Source organism: Psittacula echo (genome assembly GCF_963264785.1).
Source record: "Psittacula echo genome assembly, chromosome: 5".
NCBI lineage: Eukaryota > Metazoa > Chordata > Aves > Psittaciformes > Psittacidae > Psittacula > Psittacula echo.
The window spans coordinates 89,229,954-89,249,257 of NC_137739.1; the positions used below are offsets into that span (position 1 = coordinate 89,229,954).

Sequence of the window (19,304 nt, forward strand, 5' to 3'; positions counted from 1 at the left end):
GGAGCGCCCCCGGCCGCGGGCGCCCGGCTCAGCCTCGCCGCCTCCCGCCGCGCTCAGCCCCGCGGCCGCGCTTCGCCGGCCCGCACCAAACTTTCCGCGGCGCGGGGAGGAGCCTCCGCCCCCCGCCCCACCCGGCCCCGGCCCCCGCGCTCCCAACTGGGTCACCAAGCGGCTTACGGGGCGGTGGAGCGGGGGGGTGGCTCCGGGGGTACCGGTCCCGCTCCCCCCGCCGAGCCCCGGGGGACCCCCACCCGCTCCGGCCCGGAGGTGAGGGGTGCGCTGTGGAGGTGGCGCGTCCAGCCCTTGAGGATGCTGTCCGTGGACCGATCCCCGCTTGTAGCCCGGCTCCTCCGGTGGCCCAGGTGAGTGCTGGCAGTCCGGGCTTTACCGAGAGAACCCCGGGGATTAACGCCTTGCCCTTCAATGCCCAGCTTACCCCAGCCGCCTCCTGCAGTGGAGGAGTCTCCTTCTCCCAGGATTAGGCTTTACATTGCCTCTTGAGCTGGAGGAAGAGGGCCAGCTCTGCACTCACACAGCTAAGATTTCTTCTTCGATTTGCTACCCTCCTCCAGGTACAGCAGTGGGTTGATGTTCCATATTTGGCACTTCCCACCTCAAAGCAGTGGTCAGTCACTCTGTGAGTGGTGAAAACCAGCACATTTCCCTCCATTCCTCTGAGTGGGACCAGGTATTTCTCCAAACAGCACTGGAATGCTGTTTGTGTTGGACTTAGGTGGGCACAAGCATGGCTGCACATCCCTCAGGTTGGGAAGACCGCTTCTGGAGTGTCCTCATCTGCTGTGGAGTTCAGACAAGGAAGATCTGTATTATCCAGTGCAGTGAACTGGGAATAAACTACCCTCATAGTGTTTTTTAAACCCGTATGTCATGAGAGTGTCTGAGTGTGCTCAGTGGTTTCTATCACCAGATCACAACACAGCTTTCAGGTCTGGTGGTTGGTCACTAGAACATCACTGCTGGCACTCACTGCTGTCACAGCCCTCACTCAGTGAGCTGGTACAGCAGAACCACTCTTACTAGAACCCTTTTACTCCAAGAAATCAACTCAAATTATCTAAAGAAGGTCCTGGAGTGCATTAATGAAATGGCACTGAAACCCTGTGTGGACAGAATACCCTTAGTCTATTTGTGTTTAAACTACCTGAGCAGTAAAGAGAGCAGGATGGGGCTGTGACTGCAGGCTGCCTTCCCACAGGGATTAACGCCTTGTATCTAATCCACTTTAGCAGTTAATTTCTATTCATTATCTTGATTTTCCCTGTGGGTTAGTGCAGAATGACTCTTTTAATTCTCAGTGTGGAAGCCCTTATTCCAGTCTAGCAGTGCTTTAATCCTAAACTAGTTTAATCCTGGAGTAGATTAAACTAATGTGAAATAAGGCTTTTGATGTCCAAACCACAGCAGCTATGCAAAGCAGTAATTAGGGTGGCTCTTCCACTGCACACTCACAGGCTGCACTAAGCCTTGCTCACCATCGCTGAGGCCCATGGTTCCTCCTTGTGCCTGCTGCCACTCTGCCCACAGCACATCCCTTGGCAGACACAGGGGTTGTAAACCATGTCCTGCATGGGCTGACTGGTTTGGATCTGCTGTGTCACAGGATACCCAGGGGAGCAGTGAATCCTGGAGAGCAAAGGTTAGCAGAAAAGCACCTTTTTTTCCTGTTGGCAGGTATAAGCATCAGACACAATCCTTTCTTGGGTATGAGGAACTGTCCTAGTACAGGAGAAGGAAATTCAGTGATACATCAGCATATCTGAAGGTCATATAATCAGAGTCATTGAATGGCTTGGATTGGACTTTAAGCTTATCCAGCTCCAACCCCTGCCACAGGCAGGGACACCTTCCACTAGAGCAGCTTGCTCCAAGCCCCTGTGTCCAACCTGGCCTTGAACACTGCCAGGGATGGGGCAGCCACAGCTTCTCTGGGCACCCTGTGCCAGCGCCTCAGCACCCTCACAGGGAAGAGCTTCTTCCTTGTCTCCAACCTGAACTTCTCCTATTTCAGGTTGAACCCATCAACCCTTGTCCTGTCACTCCAGTCCCTGATGAAGAGTGCCTGTCCAGCATCCTTGTAGCCCCATTCAGGCACTGGATCTTCGTGTCACTGTGAGCAAAAGCAGATGACAAATTACAGAGTTATTGGTCACCCTCACAGAAAGCAAGAAGAGTTATATGTCAAAGTGATGGACAGTGAGTGCTCACGAGCACCTTCGGAGAGTGATGTGGTCAGTGGTTTTGAACAGCCCCGTTTTGCTTGGGTGTGCAGCTTGCAGCATCCTGGTTTCCCTGTCACACTGTGACAGGCTGCTGGCTCAGAGAAGGGGGAGAGGCTGGGAAAGCCACCCATAGCTGCTCTTTTGTCAGGAAAAATTGGTTTATTCTGTCCTAAGGACGTGCTATGAAGGACACAAGGTATGAACAGCAGCACCTCAGCCTCACACAAAATGGTGCCTCAGTTTCCCCTTTATAAACCATCAGATTTGTCCCCCAGCCATCCCAGAGACAAGGCTGTCCATACACCAGCGATAGAGACTCTGTGTAATCCCATGTCACTGCTTGTCAGATAAGGGGAAATGAGACTGATACCCAATACCTCTTAGGGCCTCTGCCTTTCCTTCTGTGCTTTTGGCATGCAAAGGCTTGGCTTTTGAGCTCAATGTCACAGTCACTGCCTTCCAGCCACCTCCAAATTCAGCTGCCAGACAGCAGCCCATGGCAGCACCAGGAAAACACCCATTTCTTCACACAGCAGTGGAAGATCTGCCTTTTCAGCGGAGCTGGTCCCCAGCAGCCAGCCAAGGAGCCAGGAGTTCCACAGAGGCTCCTCAAGGATGAGTTAGTGGAGGATTCAGTCCCGAGCCAGTTCAACGGATGAGGAAGGTTGTGAATTGTGATACCTGTCAGAGTCCCAGAGATGTGGAGCTTTTATCTGTAGTTTCTCCCACTTGAGGCGCTGGATTTTTAAATAGAAAAAGGAGAACAAAATTACCTGCCAGAGTTTCAGCTTAAAGTCAACTGTTGAATAGTACCCTGATACCTGGGCAACAGATCACTGGGGCTATCTTGAGGCTCGGAACAAAGGGAGGAAAATCAAGAACTTTTAAGTCCAATCATGTTCCTTTTATTTGATATATTTAGCTGAGCAATTCTCTGTGAAAAATATCACCTGTAGCAAAGCCATCCTGCTTTACACTCTGCAATGCACTTCCCAGAGAAGAGACAGAGCAGCATCCTGCCTTTCAGGTTAACCTTTGCAGGACAGGGAGAGGATGGCAAAGCTCTCCTGGCTTTTCAGGCTCTCTTGAGCCCCCTCCAATAAGCTGCAGGGATTTATGTACTCACAGAATAGATCTTTTGACATTTAACATTCTGGCAAGTTATGATAAATCCATGTAAGATGTAAAAGCTAATGCATTTGGGATGGTGATTAGCTGTGGGAATGGAACTACAGGGAAAATGGCTGGATTTTCTGTCTCAGCTTCAAGACAACAGTAGATGTTTTTGAGGTTTCAGGCTAAGCCACATAATTGATCTCACACAGGGGTAACCTGGTGAAATCTGAGGGTTTGTGTCATAGGGCAAATCAAATTAATACACTTCAAGAGCTCCCACTGGTTTTAAAGCCTCAGTGAGCTTATTAGAGCCACTTGTTATGAGAACCCTCCTGGGGAGGAGGAGAAGGGAAAAGCAGCATGGGCAGGGAAGGGCATGCCTGTGAGCAGCAAGCACTGATGAGTGCATCTCCTTCCACCCCCATCTTCACAAAGCCTGTTCTTGCTCACCTGGAAGGGATGTTCTTTCAGGTCCTTGACAAAGTCCAAAGAGGGATGCAGCCAAAATGAAGCCCAGCAGTTGTGTAGCTGTCAGGAGCTGCTGTTTCATTGCTGGCACTGCACACCTGGAAGAGCTGGGCGAGCCTCTCAGCCTGGACACTGAGCCTGGACATGGACACAGAGCCTGGATACAGAGCCTGGACCCAGAGCCTGGATACAGAGCCTGAACACAAAGCCTGGATCTTGAGCTTGGGCACAGAGACTGAGCACTGAGCCTGGACATGAACACGGACACAGAACCTAGATACAGAGTCTGAACACAGAGCCTGGACACTGACCCTGGACACAGAGCCTGGACATGGACACAGAGCCTGGATGCAGAGTCTGAACACAGAGACTGGACACACACAGAGCCTGGACACACACAGAGCCTGAACACATACAGAGCCTGAACACAGAGCCTGGATGCACACAGAGCCTGGACATGGATACAGTGCCTGAACATACATAGTGACTGGACATACATAGAGCCTGGACACAGGCAGAGCCTGAACACAGAGCCTGAACACAGAGCCTGGACGTGAAAACAGAGCCTGGATACAGAGCCTGAACACAGAGCCTGGACACACACAGAGACTGAACGCAGAGCCTGGCCACAGGCCCTGAACACAGAGCCTGAACACGGACACAGAGCCCGAACACACATAGAAGCTGAACAGAGACTGGACACACACAGAGCCTGAACACAGCCTGGACACACACAGAGCCTGGCCACAGTCCCTGGCATTCTTATAATTAAAACTAATCCTCTGAAGTGCTTTCTCCTCTTCCCAGACCCAGCAAACAGCTGGAGGCTGAGATTACAGGCGCTGATGCCAATTAGAGCTGTGATAAGGCCACATGCATGGGGAGCAGCAGCACAGAGCTCTGCTGGGGACAGGAGGCACTTGGAGCTCTTCCATTTAAGGTACAAGGTGGTTTCTGGCTGAGCAGAAGCAATGCTGAGCCAGGAGGGCATGGGTAGCCAGAGCACTCCTGGGGAGGAAGCCTCGTGTCCTGTCCCATCATGTCCCTGCAGTGGTATCTGTTCCATCCATGCAACCTACGCTGTGGAGTCTACCTGGGAAGAGGCAGAGTGCACCACTTTGGCAGTCATAGAATCATATCACATACTCACAGAGTGCTTTCTGTTGGAAGGGACCTTAAAGCTCTTCCAGCTCCAACCCCTGCCACGGGCAGGGACACCTTCCACTGGAGCAGCTTGCTCCAAGCCCCTGTGTCCAACCTGGCCTTGAACACTGCCAGGGATGGGGCAGCCACAGCTTCTCTGGGCACCCTGTGCCAGTGCCTCAGCACCCTCATAGTCCTCAAAGGAGATTTAGAAGAAGGCGCATAGGGTGTAAAAAAGCAGCAAGTGATTGATGGCGTATCTTGGGCTGCATCAAAAGGAGTGTGACCAGCAGGTCAAAGGTGATCCTGCCCCTCTACTCTGCTCTTGTGAGACCTCACTTGGAGCATTGTGTGCAGTTCTGGTGTCCTCAACATCAAAAGGACACGGAACTGTTGGAACAAGTCCAGAGGAGGCCACGAGGATGATCAGGGACTGGAGCACCTCCTGTATGAAGACAGGCTGAGAAAGTTGGGGCTGTTCAGCCTGGAGAAGAGAAGGCTGCGTGGGGACCTCAGAGCAGCCTTCCAGTATCTGAAGGGGGCCTACAAGGATGCTGGGGATGGACTCTTCATCAGGAACTGTAGTGACAGGACAAGGGGTAACGGGTTCAAACTTAAAGAGGGGAAGTTTAGATTGGATCTAAGGAAGAAATTCTTTACTGAGAGGGTGGTGAGGCACTGGAATGGGTTGCCCAGGGAGGTTGTGAATGCTCCATCCTTGGCAGTGTTCAAGGCCAGGTTGGATGAGGCCTTGGGTGACATGGTTTAGTGTGAGGTGTCCCTGCCCATGGCAGGGGGGTTGGAACTAGAAGATCTTAAGGTCCTTTCCAACCCAAACTATTCTATGATTCTATGATGGGGGTGGCAGTTTGTTTTTTGCAGGTCTTTATAAAGCTCTTTGGGCTTCCTTGGTGACAGAGACAACCACAATACATACACATAGGCTGGAAAACCAGAATTCCCCCTTCCTCTGAAAACTAGACTGTTCTCTGCAGCTGCCTTTTGCGTTTCCAGTTGCAGAGCCAGCCATGGCAAACCCAACCCTTATTTATCCCTAGTGTCCATTCTGCAATGGGGAAGAAGATTTGCTTGCAGAAGGAAAGTGCCTCATAGCAACACTTCCACATTCAAGGCTGTCTCCTGCTTGCTGCAGGTGTGTCTGTACAGGGAGCAGCATCTTCAGGATGAGCCTGGCTCAGTTCCAGCATCTCCAGGCAGAGCATCTCTAGAGAGGTAGCCCAGCACCCTTGGGGGACCCTCTGGCCTAGCACCCGTCCTGATCCAGAACATGGGGTGAGAGATCTTCTGGCTTGCTTCCTAAGTGCCTCATTCCATCCCATGGAGAGCCAAGGCACTGCGCCAGCGCCCAAGGTACCATCCGTGCACCAATGGGGCACTTTTCTCATTTCTTAGCAAAATGTTTTAAGCTTTTTATTTTTTCAATGGGAGCCAAACACCAAATATTTTTCTTGATCTCTTCTTTAAAAAAAAGATTCTGGTGTTTACTGCAGATTTCACCCAAGGATTTGGCTGGAAGCAGATCCAACTTGGATTAGATTGGCTGAGGTCTGCTCTAGCACAGCCCAGAGCTCCTAACACAAAGGTTTGGATGTCCTTGCCCCTGGGTAGTGCTGCCAAACATGGAGCTAGCTGGCATGTCCAGCACCTTCCCTCTAGACTCCAGAGCAAGTGAAGGTGACATCTTATATTTTTGGCTCCCACATCTTAACTTTCTTTTTAAACTGGTGCAAATCCAGCAAGGTGCCATATGCTCCAGCAAAGCACAGCCTTGTTGGACTCTGCTGCCCAGCCAAGTAAAGCAGAGGAGAGACAGAGGCAATCTAAGCACATCCCCCTCAAGTGCTGCACAGGCAGATTGAGAGTGAGACACACACATCCTGGATCCAGACACCACCTTTCCTTAGAGTAGTTTGTCCCCTGCTGCATCAGATGCTGCCATGTAGCATCAAAGGGCAATGGAGCTGGTGCAGGGCCTGGAGCCCAAGTGTGATGGGGAAGGGCTGAGAGACCTGGGGGGTTCAGTCTGGAGAAGAGAAGGCTCAGGGAGGACCTGATCGTTGCCTACAAGTGCCTGACAGGAGGATGGAGCCAGGAGGGGCTGGGCTCTGCTCCCAAGGAACAAGGGATGGGACAAGAGGAACTGGCCTCAAGCTGCACCAGGGCAGGTTTAGATGGAGATTAGGAACACCATGAGGGGCTGGCATGCTTCTGTGACACTGGGTTTATTCCATAACAAGGATTGTTTCCTACCCTGTTCAGGGTTTGGGAATAGTAGCTGAGTCCACTTTGGGGCTTGGGAGCGAGCTGGGTGATTTTTTATGATCCCACAATCATATAGGACGGTGATTTTCCTTCTCCCTTCCTCTCCCAGGACCCCTACATCTGACCCACTCACCCCTTCCTCCCATCCCTCTCTTCCCTTTTGCAACCAGAATTACCAAATCAGGTGGTAAAGATTAAAACCACTCCTGAGACCATCCTGTGCAAGAAAGGAGCATTTAGAACTCTAAATCCTCCAATCCCCTTATTCCAATTAGGGTCCGTTCTCTTACAGACCTAGGAGTGATGCTAGAAAATGACTCCAATGTGCTCTCAGGAGGCAGCAGCATCATGATCAGCTCCTTGACGTGGGGAAGACTCACCTGTAAATGTACAAGAGAAAATCCCCACCACACACATGGACTCACACACACACAGGTTAAGGAACAAAAAAAAAGAATGGGGGAGGTAGAAGTTCCTGAACACTCCCTAAGCTGATTACAGGGTATTTTACGTAGGAAGGATTTAGCCATTCAGTTCCAGGCACCATCTGACCTCAATAAACTCCCATGTCATCAGCAGGGGCCACCGCTGGATGTGGTCACAGCCTGTGCCTGGGCTCCTCAAGGCTCGGTGCACCCAGACAGCTTCATCAGGACTTGTGCCACCATTGCTGGATGTGTGTGTGGTGAATGAGATGGTCCTTCCCCACCTTTTTCAGCCTGTGTTGACCCTGTGCACTTAGCTTTGAGGCCACAGACCTCAACAAGAGCAGTGCAGAGGCTGTAGGAATATTTTGGGATGTGCATTTTGGCCAACCATGGTGTCTCCATGAAGAAGAGCAGTCCCAGCAGAGCCTGAGTTGCTGCAGTAACACAGCTGGGGTCTGGACTGTGGACGAGCTGGCAAGAGATGATGCCTGGGTTGGGTTGCCCTGAATAAACAGCATCCCCAAAGGCTGGATGGGCTTTCCTGGTCCAGGCAGGAGCAACAGTGTCTACCTGACACTGTAGCAGCATTTATCCAGTACAGCTCTGTGGAGGTGAGGTCTGACTGCATCCACTCTGCTCCTACAGTCAGAGGCTTTTCTGCTGTCCTGTATTAACTTCTTTGCAGTTTGAAGGGGAATTTCTCCCCTTCAAAACCCAGAATAACCCCCCCAGGCTCTGTGTGCTGGTTTTGAGACCCTGCGTGCATGCTTCATGTGGTGTGGGGTCAGGATATCCAGCTTTATGATGAAACCTTCTCTTCTTCCAAATGCAGTTCCTTCTGTCTTTTCCTCCAACACAGGCTCATGTGCTCTCCTTAAACATTGCCAGATTTGGGGCTAATACATTTAATGTGGTTATAAGATGCTGCATTTCACACTGCAGGTTTGGTGACTCCCTCCCACTGTAAAGGGGACAAAAAAGACCTTCTCTGCCATTTTCAGCTTTGATGCCTTTGGAATGGGTCAGCTTGTGTGCACTAGCCAGTAAGTACCCTTTAATGCAAGGTCTTGCTGTCAAACTGGGGATGGCTGCTCTGTTTCATAACCTGTGCTCACTGCCATGCACAAGGGTGTTCCCAGCCAACAGTGTGGCTGCTGTGAATAGCCCTTGAACCTGGATTTACTTAATGCAGCTCCCCACAGGTCTCTCCACGTTGTGCATGTCAGTCGGTGTCAAGCCTAAGCAGAAGTGACTGCACCAAGATCCTGATGGCTTTATATCTGGCAATGCCCTCAGGGCAGCTCATGTCCTGCTCAGGAGTGGCCTCAAAGCTCACAGGCCCCTTCTCCCTTGGCTGTGTGTCCCTGTCCTCTTCAAGAAGTGTTGATGCATGGCCTCAGTGCTCCTTAGTGTCACCTCTTTGGTGCACTTTGCTATACACCCTGTAAAAAGGTGTTATGTCCCCTGAACAGGTAAGTCACTGGCCATTGGTGGCAAGGATCTGACTTTTTGCAGCTTTGGGTGTGACAACTGTGCAAGGAGCAGGGATTAGATGAGGGCAATGATGTTCTCTTGTTCTTAGAGTCAACGATGGGGAGTTTTCCTCTACAATGATGCTGCACAGAAGTGATGGGTTAGATGATAGTGATAGATGGATGATTTAATCACAATTTATTTCTGTTGCATGCAGGCTGGGGAACCTCCTCTCCCACTTTGAATGCTCACACAAATGGAGAAGGGGAAAAGCAAGGTGGAAATTCACAAGGCTCCATTCAGCTGATACTGTTAAGCAGTCCTGTTTAGCACTCCTGCTTCCATAATGTCTCCTGATGAAGGTTTAATGTTAATTCTAGTTAAAGCACAATCAGATGTTGTTTCAGGACTGGGGATTTGCTTTGGGCTCCTGTTTATTCAGGTGTAAATTTCAGCTTCCAAAAGTTTTGGGTTTCCTTTCATGGTCCATAACTTCCTCATCAGGGAGCCCAGGAGCTGCATTTAAGCTCGTGGCTGTCACCTGCATTATGCTGCAGCAGTGCTGGGCATGGCCACACAGTTTTCTACCCCATCACCTTTTCGCTCTCTGCCTGGTTGCTGCCAGGCAAACCCCGGTGTTTGGTGCATCAGGTTACTTGGTTCATGTTCTTCAAGCCCCCAGAAGCTTTTGCTGTCGCGTTACTCACCCTCTGCTGCCATCATGGGGCCAGCTCGTCATTGCAGCCTCTTCTGGATGCTCTTTCGCTATACCCGGTTAGATTCCCACAGCGAACTGAGTTTTCTCCAGGGACTGGGGGCATTTCAGACCCATTGAGGTTCTCTGCAAAGGAAAGGACATCACATGACTCGATTTTAGCTCCCTATATGTTATTTAGCCTTTTAAATAAACTTTTTTCCTCCTTGCCTTGTTCCTACATGTTTGTTCCTCCTTGTAACTTGTAGGTGTTTGGCAACACCATGAACAAGCCCAAACTGAAGCTGCCATCACTGACGCAGCCAGAAAATACAAACACAGAAAATATGAAGATTTAGATGCAAAGAACAAAGCCACAAGAATTTCAGGTGTCACCAATGTCATTGGGGGCTCCCAAAGCAGGGCCTGATCCCCAGAGAGGAATGGCAGCACAAAGGCAGCTGAGGAAACCAGTCCTTGCAGAAAGGAGAGGAAGATGGTTGGGAAATGCCTGGACTGACCTGCACTGTCTGAAGGAGGAAATGGGCTTCCCAGTCCCAGTGGTGGCCATGTCACCTCTCCATATTGCAGTCCTGGAGTGGGACCTGGAATGTCCCTGCTGTTTCTTCTCCTCCCTTTTGCAGGGGCCTGGCTGCAGCCTGCAGCCACAGGCAGTGGTGGTGAGGCTTGGTGCTAAGCAGGGTGTGGGTGACAGAGAAAATCAGATCCTTCCCAGCTTTCCAGCCATGGGGATGCCCTCTGCTTTTCTAAAGAAAACAAGGTAAGTAGACAAGAAGTGGTGTAGTATAGCTCCTGTTTCTCCAGTTAGAAGATAAGAAGATTTATTTATAATCATTAATCCTTTCATGCTACTTTATACAACATAAAGAAGGAGAGAAAGGTCATAATCCTGTTTTCTCCCTCCATTTTCATGCCACCTTTAGTATTTGAATGCAACCAGCTCCAAAGCCCTGGAAAAGCAGGGAATTTATTCCAGATGTCTCCTATGCATGCATAAATATGCTTCTTTTCTTGAAGCATAGGCTGTGATACAGCCCAGACACGGCTGTGAAACCACAGTTTGAGAAAGGGGTGTCCCTTCCTGCAGAAGTCAGCCCTTATTCCACTGGTCAGACAGCATTTGCCCTAAAATGTGACCCGTTGTTTAGGCAAATCCCAGTACACACATGCACTCACCAACAGTTCCTGGCAGCTGCAAACAAAAGGCAAGCCAGGATTAACAAGGAATGACAGATTAAGCTGTTATCAAGAGGTAATTGAAGTCAGGAGGAGAGATAATGATGACAATCATAATGAATCAATCCATACAGGGATGTTTGCCCAAGGAATTATTGTCATTAGAAACAGAAGCAGGAATTCTTGCCCATCAGCAGAGCTGGGTTATTTGCTGTTAATCACAATTATTCGTATTCATATCTTTACCCAAATAATTGCTTCTGATAAGGGCTGCACATTTATAGGGGGCCATGGAGAGGAGTGGGCCAGTGGAGCATCGTCGCAGTGAGACAGCAGAGAGCCCAGGGTGACCAAGGGGTGGTGAGTACCACGGTGCTGACATGGTCAGACTGGCCCCATGGCCTTGTCCCCTCTTTCAGTTTTCAGGTGGTGGGTTTCAGGCCCCTGTGATGCTTTGCTGAGCCATTGCCATGAGGATATCCATCTCCTGAACTGCAGTGCTGGTTATATGAAGGGTTTTCCTCCTCTGGAGCTACCAGAGGAAAGAACAGGGCCCAAAGAGCAGCTGGATCAGATGGCTTCCAGAAATACATGGTCTTTAGTGTTAGATAGAGTACAGCAGATGGGCAGGAGCAAGAGGGTGCTCAAATGGCTGTGTACCAGCCTGTTTGGAAGCTCTCCTAGCGAGATGGCTTCTGCAGGGTGATGGAACCTTGATTCAGCAAAGCCTTTGGGTGCCATCTGACATTTTAACTCTAGGATTTGTCTGCTGGGAAGATCTGAGATGCTCCCTGGTCCTGGGCTGGCTTGGTGACCACTTCTCTCTGCTAAAGGTCCGAGCTAGCTACGGAGTTTGCATTTATTGAAAGCCAGCATCACTGGGGAGAGTAATGAAAAGCTCAGAAGTAGCTTAAGAAGGTTTAAACAGCTCTACTGTGAGGACAGTGAAGATCTACCTCCTCCCTGGGGTCTGACTGATTTAAACCCCAATGCAATACATCATTATTGACACACAGGAGGAGTTCCTCCCCAGCAGCCATTACTGCTCCTAACAATTTCAGCAAGTGTGATCTGCACAAGGAGACAAAGTTATACCCAGAAAGGGAAAAGGGAAGTTGATCCACTTGATTAGCAGCTAGGAAGGTTATGAAGAGAGAGGAACCGCTGGAGTTAGGGCTGGGGTTTAAAATGGGCTCTTAAATATGGTGCTCTAAGACAAATGCCAGCCCAGGGTTGGCACAGGGAAAGCCAAACTGTTGTGGTGAGATCCTGGCTGGGGGGCAAGGCTCAGAATCCAGATTTCACCCCTGAAGGATGGTGTTCTCTCGTTTCAGTGGCTATTCTGAGCTCTTTCTCATCCTTCAGCTAGGAAGCAGAACTGTGGAGCCTGGTTTGTTTGGAATCCAATAAGAAACTTTGAAGTATCCTTCTTGTTTTACTTATTCTGTCCCCCTCAAAGCCAAATCAGGCAGAGCACACTAGAACACTAGAGTCACTAGAACATAGAGAACACAAGAGTGTCACAAGTGTGTGTGAGATAAAGCTTATGGCTCCTTAATCATGCTCCTTTCACCTGTGTGCTCTGTGACCCCTAGTAAGTATTTGTGCTGTGGCTTACAGCAAATACATTTCTGTAGAAAGCCTCTTCTCATCCCTAGAGTAGCAAACATCCCAGAAGGGTGGATAGAAACTGTTCAGGGAACAATGACAGTTCTTTAATGCTCTTTTTACTGTCTAGTTTCAGACTAAAGTAAAACCAAAGTGGGAGGAATTTGGTTTGGGGTTAGCAAGTGCTATGTGAGGGTTTCCAGGACAGGGATAGAAGGGAAGGTTTGCTTCTTTGCAGGAGGTAGGCAGGAGTATTATACCTTACAGATATGGCTCCTGAGTAATCCCTGGGGAAATGTGAGCACCCCTAAAGGCACAGCCCCATCTCTGCAGGCATAGGGCTGCAAAAAGAGCCTGGAAATAAAAGGGAAAATGATGCAATGGCTTGTGATGAACAAAATGGGCTTTTCTTTTTATTTCAGTAAGGAATCAAAATAGGAGGTTCTGCTGCTACTGTAAATGTGGTTATTTTTCTTTTCCTTCTGGAAAGATCAGAGCACAGGCAGATATTGGCACACACAGAGCTCTTCCATTCCCCTGTGTGGACATGAACTTTTAGTTGGTACATGCCATTTGTTTTGGTCTGAAAAATCCCAAATAGGTTTCTCCTGAGCATCCTCCAGGTATATTAATAACTGTGTGGGATGTGGGGGCTCTAAATCCTCTCCCTGAAGGCTCAGCTCTCAGAGACTTGTAGTAGAATGGGGTTTACTCCATGGTGGTGTGCTGCTGATGGATTAACTTACATGATACCTCCCTGTGTATTCAATACATATTATACTGACTCACAGCAAAACTCCAGCACATCTGTCATGTCACAGAGCCACCCTCAGACCTGTGCTCCAGGACTGCACAGTGGTGGGATAACAACTACAACTAACTTCCAATGAGCTGACAACATGAATGATTGGAACTGTTCTTTTTTGTATTTTAAATAATACAACCTTTCCTGGCAGGAATTTCTGCCTAATATATAGTGGTGTTATTTACAGAGCCAGGGCTTCTGTGTGGCATGTGGCCTCTGCCAGACAAAGAGCAAGGTCATTTCTGCTGCTCATAGAAGCTTCTGCTTTAATTCAGGAGAGAACACAGTTTCCCTGATGACTGGTCTGTGGCAACTGATTATTCCTATGATTGTGCTATCACACTTCTCAGAATCTCTTCCATCCCGAGAGAGGTAAGCATTCCCTGTGCCTCTTCTTCCTTTTCTCCATGGCTTGTTGTTCAAAGAGCCTGTGAGCTATAAAGTCAGTCTTTTATATTCCCTCCGCAACTTGCATCTGCTTGGATGTTGTGCATTTTCTTGCCTAAATTGATTTAGTTAAATGAGACAAATGTTGTGAATATTTTGTCTTGCTTAAGAACAGAAACACTGATTTGTTTGGGAGAGAAAATCAGGGCCCCAAACAGACCAAACTACAGTAAAAGAGACACTGTTGAGCCTGTTTTCCTGCCAGGTACTTACACAGCCTGATAAAGGTGGAAGTTTCTGCTTCAAATAGCTTAGTGCTATGAAAGCATAACTAAAAATAATCAGTCTTGTCAGCTCACCACTTCACAATCCTAGGTAGGACCTTGGCAGGGTTGTCTGTCCTCCCTCCTGTGCAGGGACAGTTAAAGCAGAGGACTAAAGGAGCTGGGCTGAAAGAGGACAGAGCTGAGGCTCCTCCCATGGCCACAACCAGGGCCTTTGAGCACTGCTTTTAATGCCTTGTCACTCAGTCATTGCGGGTGCTGGGCTTTGGTACCACCATTAGTATCTACCTGTTCCTCAATCAGGTATCTGGGTGTTTAATTTCTTACTTCTCCAGTATCCTGTCCTGCTCTTTTGTGCTGAATCAGCATTAACCTCCCATTCCCATTTCCTTATGATAAGGTGATCACATCAGAAAGAAGCAAGTGCAGGTAGCTTCTCTGTGTGATGATGAACAAAGATATGAGTTCCTATAAGATTTGCCTCTTTTTTTGTGTGAAGCTTTGCCAAATTCTTGCCAAATTCTTGGAACCCTGTTTCCTTGAGGGAACAGTTTAAATCTCATTCTTCTCTTGTCCTAAAACCATTCCTTTTCACCGTTCTTCCTCTCCTGACTTCCTCCCCAGGACTGAGAGGCATGCTGATGGGCTCTTCCACAGCGAGCTCAGCAAGATGAATGGCAATGCCTTTGTGCGGCAGCTGGTCAAGCACCTGATGGGCCTCAAGGAGAGGTAAAGACCAGCCAAAACCACCCTCCTTGGGCTTGGAAGTCTCCAGAGGGAGATGGGATCCCAGCAATGAGGGTGGTGTCCATGGGGATGAGCTGTCTCCAGCTCCAGAGCCAGTGTGAGCACTGTCCTCATCCAGATGTTCAAGATGAGACAGGAGAGGAGAAGGGGAGGGATACAGGACACCTTGATGGTGGGAAGAGAGAAACTCCTGTGTCTAGTGATGAGCCCCACATCACATGGCTGGGAGGAACAGGCGTTGTACTGCATGTTCCCAGGTCCCAGAGGCACTCAGATGGACTCTTCACCAGTGAGTACAGCAAGATGAGAGGAAATGCTCAGGTCCAGAAATTCATCCAAAACCTGATGGGCCACAAGCGCAGGTAAGAGCTCTGCTTCCTGGGAATGGAAAGAAGCTTGAGCCATGTTCCTAATCTCCACCTAAACTTGCTCTGGTGCAGCTTGAGGCCAGTTCCTCTTGTCCCATCCCTTGTTCCTTGGGAGCAGAGCCCAGCCCCTCCTGGCTCCATCCTCCTGTCAGGCACTTGTAGGCAACGATCAGGTCCTCCCTGAGCCTTCTCTTCTCCAGACTGAACCCCCGAGGTCCCTCAGCCCTTCCCCATCACATTTGTGCTCCAGGCCCTGCACCAGCTCTGTTGTGCTTCTCTGGCCCAGCACCTCAAGGTCTCTCTTGTAGTGAAGGGCCCGGAACTGAACACAGTCCCCACGTATGGATCTGACTGCCAGACTGGCCAGTATTTAGACTTACTCCTATATATATGGCAAATATGGGGCCTTTCATCCAGCTGTGATACAGGGCCACGAGTTCCCACTGAAGCCATGTATATGAACACATCACCAGTTATAATATGTGGGGCACTGTGATACAACCCACAGCTGTTGCTGCCCTTGATGCTGGTATGTTGTGAAGGGTCAATATCACCTACAGAAGTTTCTTCAAGCATGGTCTTTTCTTCAGGGCACAGACACCACATTAATTCCTTCCCATCTGTTCTGTGTGCTCTGATATTTTCTGTGGCATGCACCACTAACAAAGTCCTGGCAGATGAAGGAGAGTTTTCATTTCCAAGTGCTTGGAAAAGGTATATACATCCATGGCTCAAAGGACATGCCAGTCCTGGGTAATGAACAAGTGCATATTAAAGACTGTCCCTTTGCCAGCCAGAAACCTGATTTGAAGAGAACACTTCTTTTTCTTCCTGCACAGCTCTGGTGACAGCAGATTAATAGAGATGGGACCATCAGTGGGTTGCTGTGGGGTGAACCTGCTTTCCATAGCAGTGCTGCTTTACAGCTGTGCTGCTTACACTACATGGTCTGGTGTGAGGTGTCCCTGCCCATGGCAGGGGTTTGGAACTGGAGGTTCTTAAGGTACTTTCCAACCCAAACCATTCTGTGATTCTATGATTAATGATTTTCTTTATGTAAACCAGCCCTCCAGGCCCAATCAACATGTATGTGCAGGAGAGAGAAGAAAACAACCATGAAGAGCTTTGCTTTATGAGGTTGTACCAGAGCTTTCTAAACACCAGGTAGGTGAAACAGGTTTGTCACTTCTATGGCCCTGCTCATCACAGTATTAAGGCAAAAAGACTTCTAGTAACTTGGGAATGCCCAGGTGTTGCCCCAATCACAGAAATCTGTTGTTGATGATCCAAAGGGTTCAGCTGATATCATAGAATGGTTTGGGTTGGAAAGGACATTAAGATCATCCAGTTCCAACCCCGTGCCACAGAAGGGGACACCTTCCACTAGAGCAGGTTACTCCAAGGCCTGTCCAACCCGGCCTTGAACACTGCCAGGGATGGGGCAGCCACAGCTTCTCTGGGCACCCTGTGCCAGCACCTCAGCACCCTCACAGGGAGGAGCTTCTGCCTTATCTCCAATCTAAACTTCCCCTGTTTCAGTTTGAACCCATCACCCCTTGTCCTGTCACTACAGTCCCTGATGAAGAGTCCCTCTCCAGCATCCTTGTAGCCCCCTTCAGACACTGGAAGCTGGTCTGGGGTCTCCACGCAGCTTCTCTTCTCCAGGCTGAACAGCCCCAATGTTCTCAGCCTGGCTCCAAACAGGAGGTGCTCCAGCCCCTGATCATCCTTGTGGCCTCCTCTGGACTTGCTCCAACTGAAAAATATCTTCAAAAATATCCTCCAAAATATCTTCAAAAAGGGGAAAGGTGGAAGATTTATTAAATTGTCCGTATTTTAAAATTACTTCTGCCTCATTCCCCATCACCTTGTGAGGCACGGTCTGAAGAACTGCCATTGCTGAATTGCAGCCTTCATCACACAGTTTGGTCCCTCCTGTCACTCTACCCACAACCACACTCCCAGGAGTGGGTGGTTTGCAGAGCTAGAGAAGCAAATGCTGTAGTTGAACTGCAAGGTGACATGTGGCTCTGTGCAACCTCTATTGATTTCCATGCCTAGTTTCATGGTAACCTCTATTTCTATGTGCCAAGCACACCTGGCACTCAGTTTTGCCTTCCCTAAAGCAAAGCTGGCATTGAGAGCTACAGTGCCATGTAAAAGTCAGTTATTAAAAACAATAATCCTAGGGAAATTAAATAGTATCTTTTTCTAATCATCCTGAACTGAAACAATTGTTCATCCCATTAGGAAACCTGATCTAGCAGTTAAAATGGAAAGCCTTCCCTACCCTGACTTCATTCAGCTATTGATTCAGACACTCACTTCAGGACGGGCTGTCCCAGCATTTGGACATTGTCTCTTCCTAGTGACCAACCACTTTCAATGAGACATCTCACTGTGAAATCATTAAAATTAGGAGGAATAAGCTGGCCCTTAGTACCTCTTGTCCATGTTGCCTACAAAAATGGGGATGGGAACACCAACCTGTGCATTTGTGGGGTGTCTGGGTGCAGGCAGCCATGATCAGGGTCCCTCTATCATACACCTGCTGCTTGGAGTCACCTTTGAACATGACAAGGTGGCCTTGTCACACCTCATGCTGTCTGTGCCCCCAGAAATAACAAACTGTCACTCATCTGTTCCCTTCCAACAGCCACTCAGAGGATGATGCCAGGCAAGCTGCTGCAGTTACCAGCCAGTACATTTGCCCCATCTTTAAGCATCTGGCTGCAGACCTGAAGGAAGACACAGAGAGTTTCGACTGAAGGTGAAGGAAAAGAAACAGCCAAGGAGGCAGCTTTGCATGTATATAACCTTGAAATAAACAGGGAAGCTACTGGATTTGCTTAGGAAAAACCCTGGAGATCAGCAAGTAAATAAAGAAATAAATAATCTGGAAAGCAGCCAAATCCCAATGAAACCTCTGGTTATGAGGAGTGCAATAGATGTCAGTGTGAAGTGCTGTCAGTAGATGGAGCCTGAATGAAGCACATCGCTTGCACTCTGTGGTATCATCTGCCTGCTTCTGAAGTCAAATAAAGATTTGTCAGCTATACCTGTGCTTTGACTGCTCTTTGGGAAACAGGCACAAGGGTTCCGTGTTGGGCCATTAGGAATGTGGGATGTGAGGGAAGAGGTATTTTGCCAGGCTTTCCCCACATAAACCATGTTGGGATCAGCTGGAGTCTCTGGCGATACCTTCCATGGCTGGGAGTCAGGACTGCCCACAACTCAACCATACAAAGAGGCTAGTATCTCCATTTAGCAGAAATTAGAGTTTGCTGCAAAGAAATGTATAGAATCACAGAATGGTTTGGGTTGGAAAGGACCGTAAGATCACCCAGTTCCAACCCCCTGCCATGGGCAGAGACATCTTCCACTAGAGCAGCTTGCTCAAAGCCCCGTCTAACCTGGCCTTGAACACTGCCAGGGATGGGGCAGCCACAGCTTCTCTGGGCACCCTGTGCCAGTGCCTCAGCACCCTCACAGGGAAGAGCTTCTGCCTTATCTCCAATCTAAACTTCCCCTGTTTCAGTCAGAACCCATCACCCCTTGTCCTACTCTACAGTCCCTGATGAACAGTCCTTCTCCAGCACCCTTGTAGGCCCCCTTCAGACACTGGAAGCTGGTCTGGGGTCTCCACGCAGCTTCTCTTCTCCAGGCTGAACAGCCCCAACTTTCTCAGCCTGTCTCTGTATGGGAGGTGCTCCAGCCCCAGATCATCCTTGTGGTCTCCTCTGGTATTCTTCCAACAGCTCCATGAACTTCTTAGGTTGAGGACACCAGAACTGCACTCAGTGCTGCAAGTGGGGCCTCATGTGAGCAGAACAGAGGAGCAGGATCACCTCCCCCAATCTGCTGCTTATGGTATGGGGGTGCAGCCCAGCACACTGGGGGTTCTGAGCTCAAGCACACACTGAAGCTGAGTCATGTTCGGTTTCTCTGAACTGAGAAATGGACTGAGAACTATTCAACATAGATACACAGCGATTTTGAAGAGCAGCTCTGAAATACGGCATCTTCAGCTGCAATCATGTGTGCCTATTGCAGAACTGCTCAT

At 49.2% G+C, this 19,304-nt stretch overlaps 1 protein-coding gene across 1 annotated transcript; it reads left to right on the plus strand.

The window, feature by feature from the left end:
• Positions 1–11,332: 11,332 nt before the first annotated feature.
• SCT (secretin) lies at positions 11,333–18,009 on the plus strand (the record flags this gene model as incomplete). The annotated part of the gene is made up of 6 exons (XM_080618389.1): positions 11,333–11,366; positions 13,731–13,827; positions 14,751–14,855; positions 15,131–15,235; positions 16,307–16,405; positions 17,898–18,009. The coding sequence occupies 6 exons, from the start codon at positions 11,333–11,335 to the stop codon at positions 18,007–18,009; spliced, it is 552 nt and encodes a 183-aa protein (XP_080474515.1).
• Between the last annotated feature and the right edge of the window lie 1,295 nt (positions 18,010–19,304).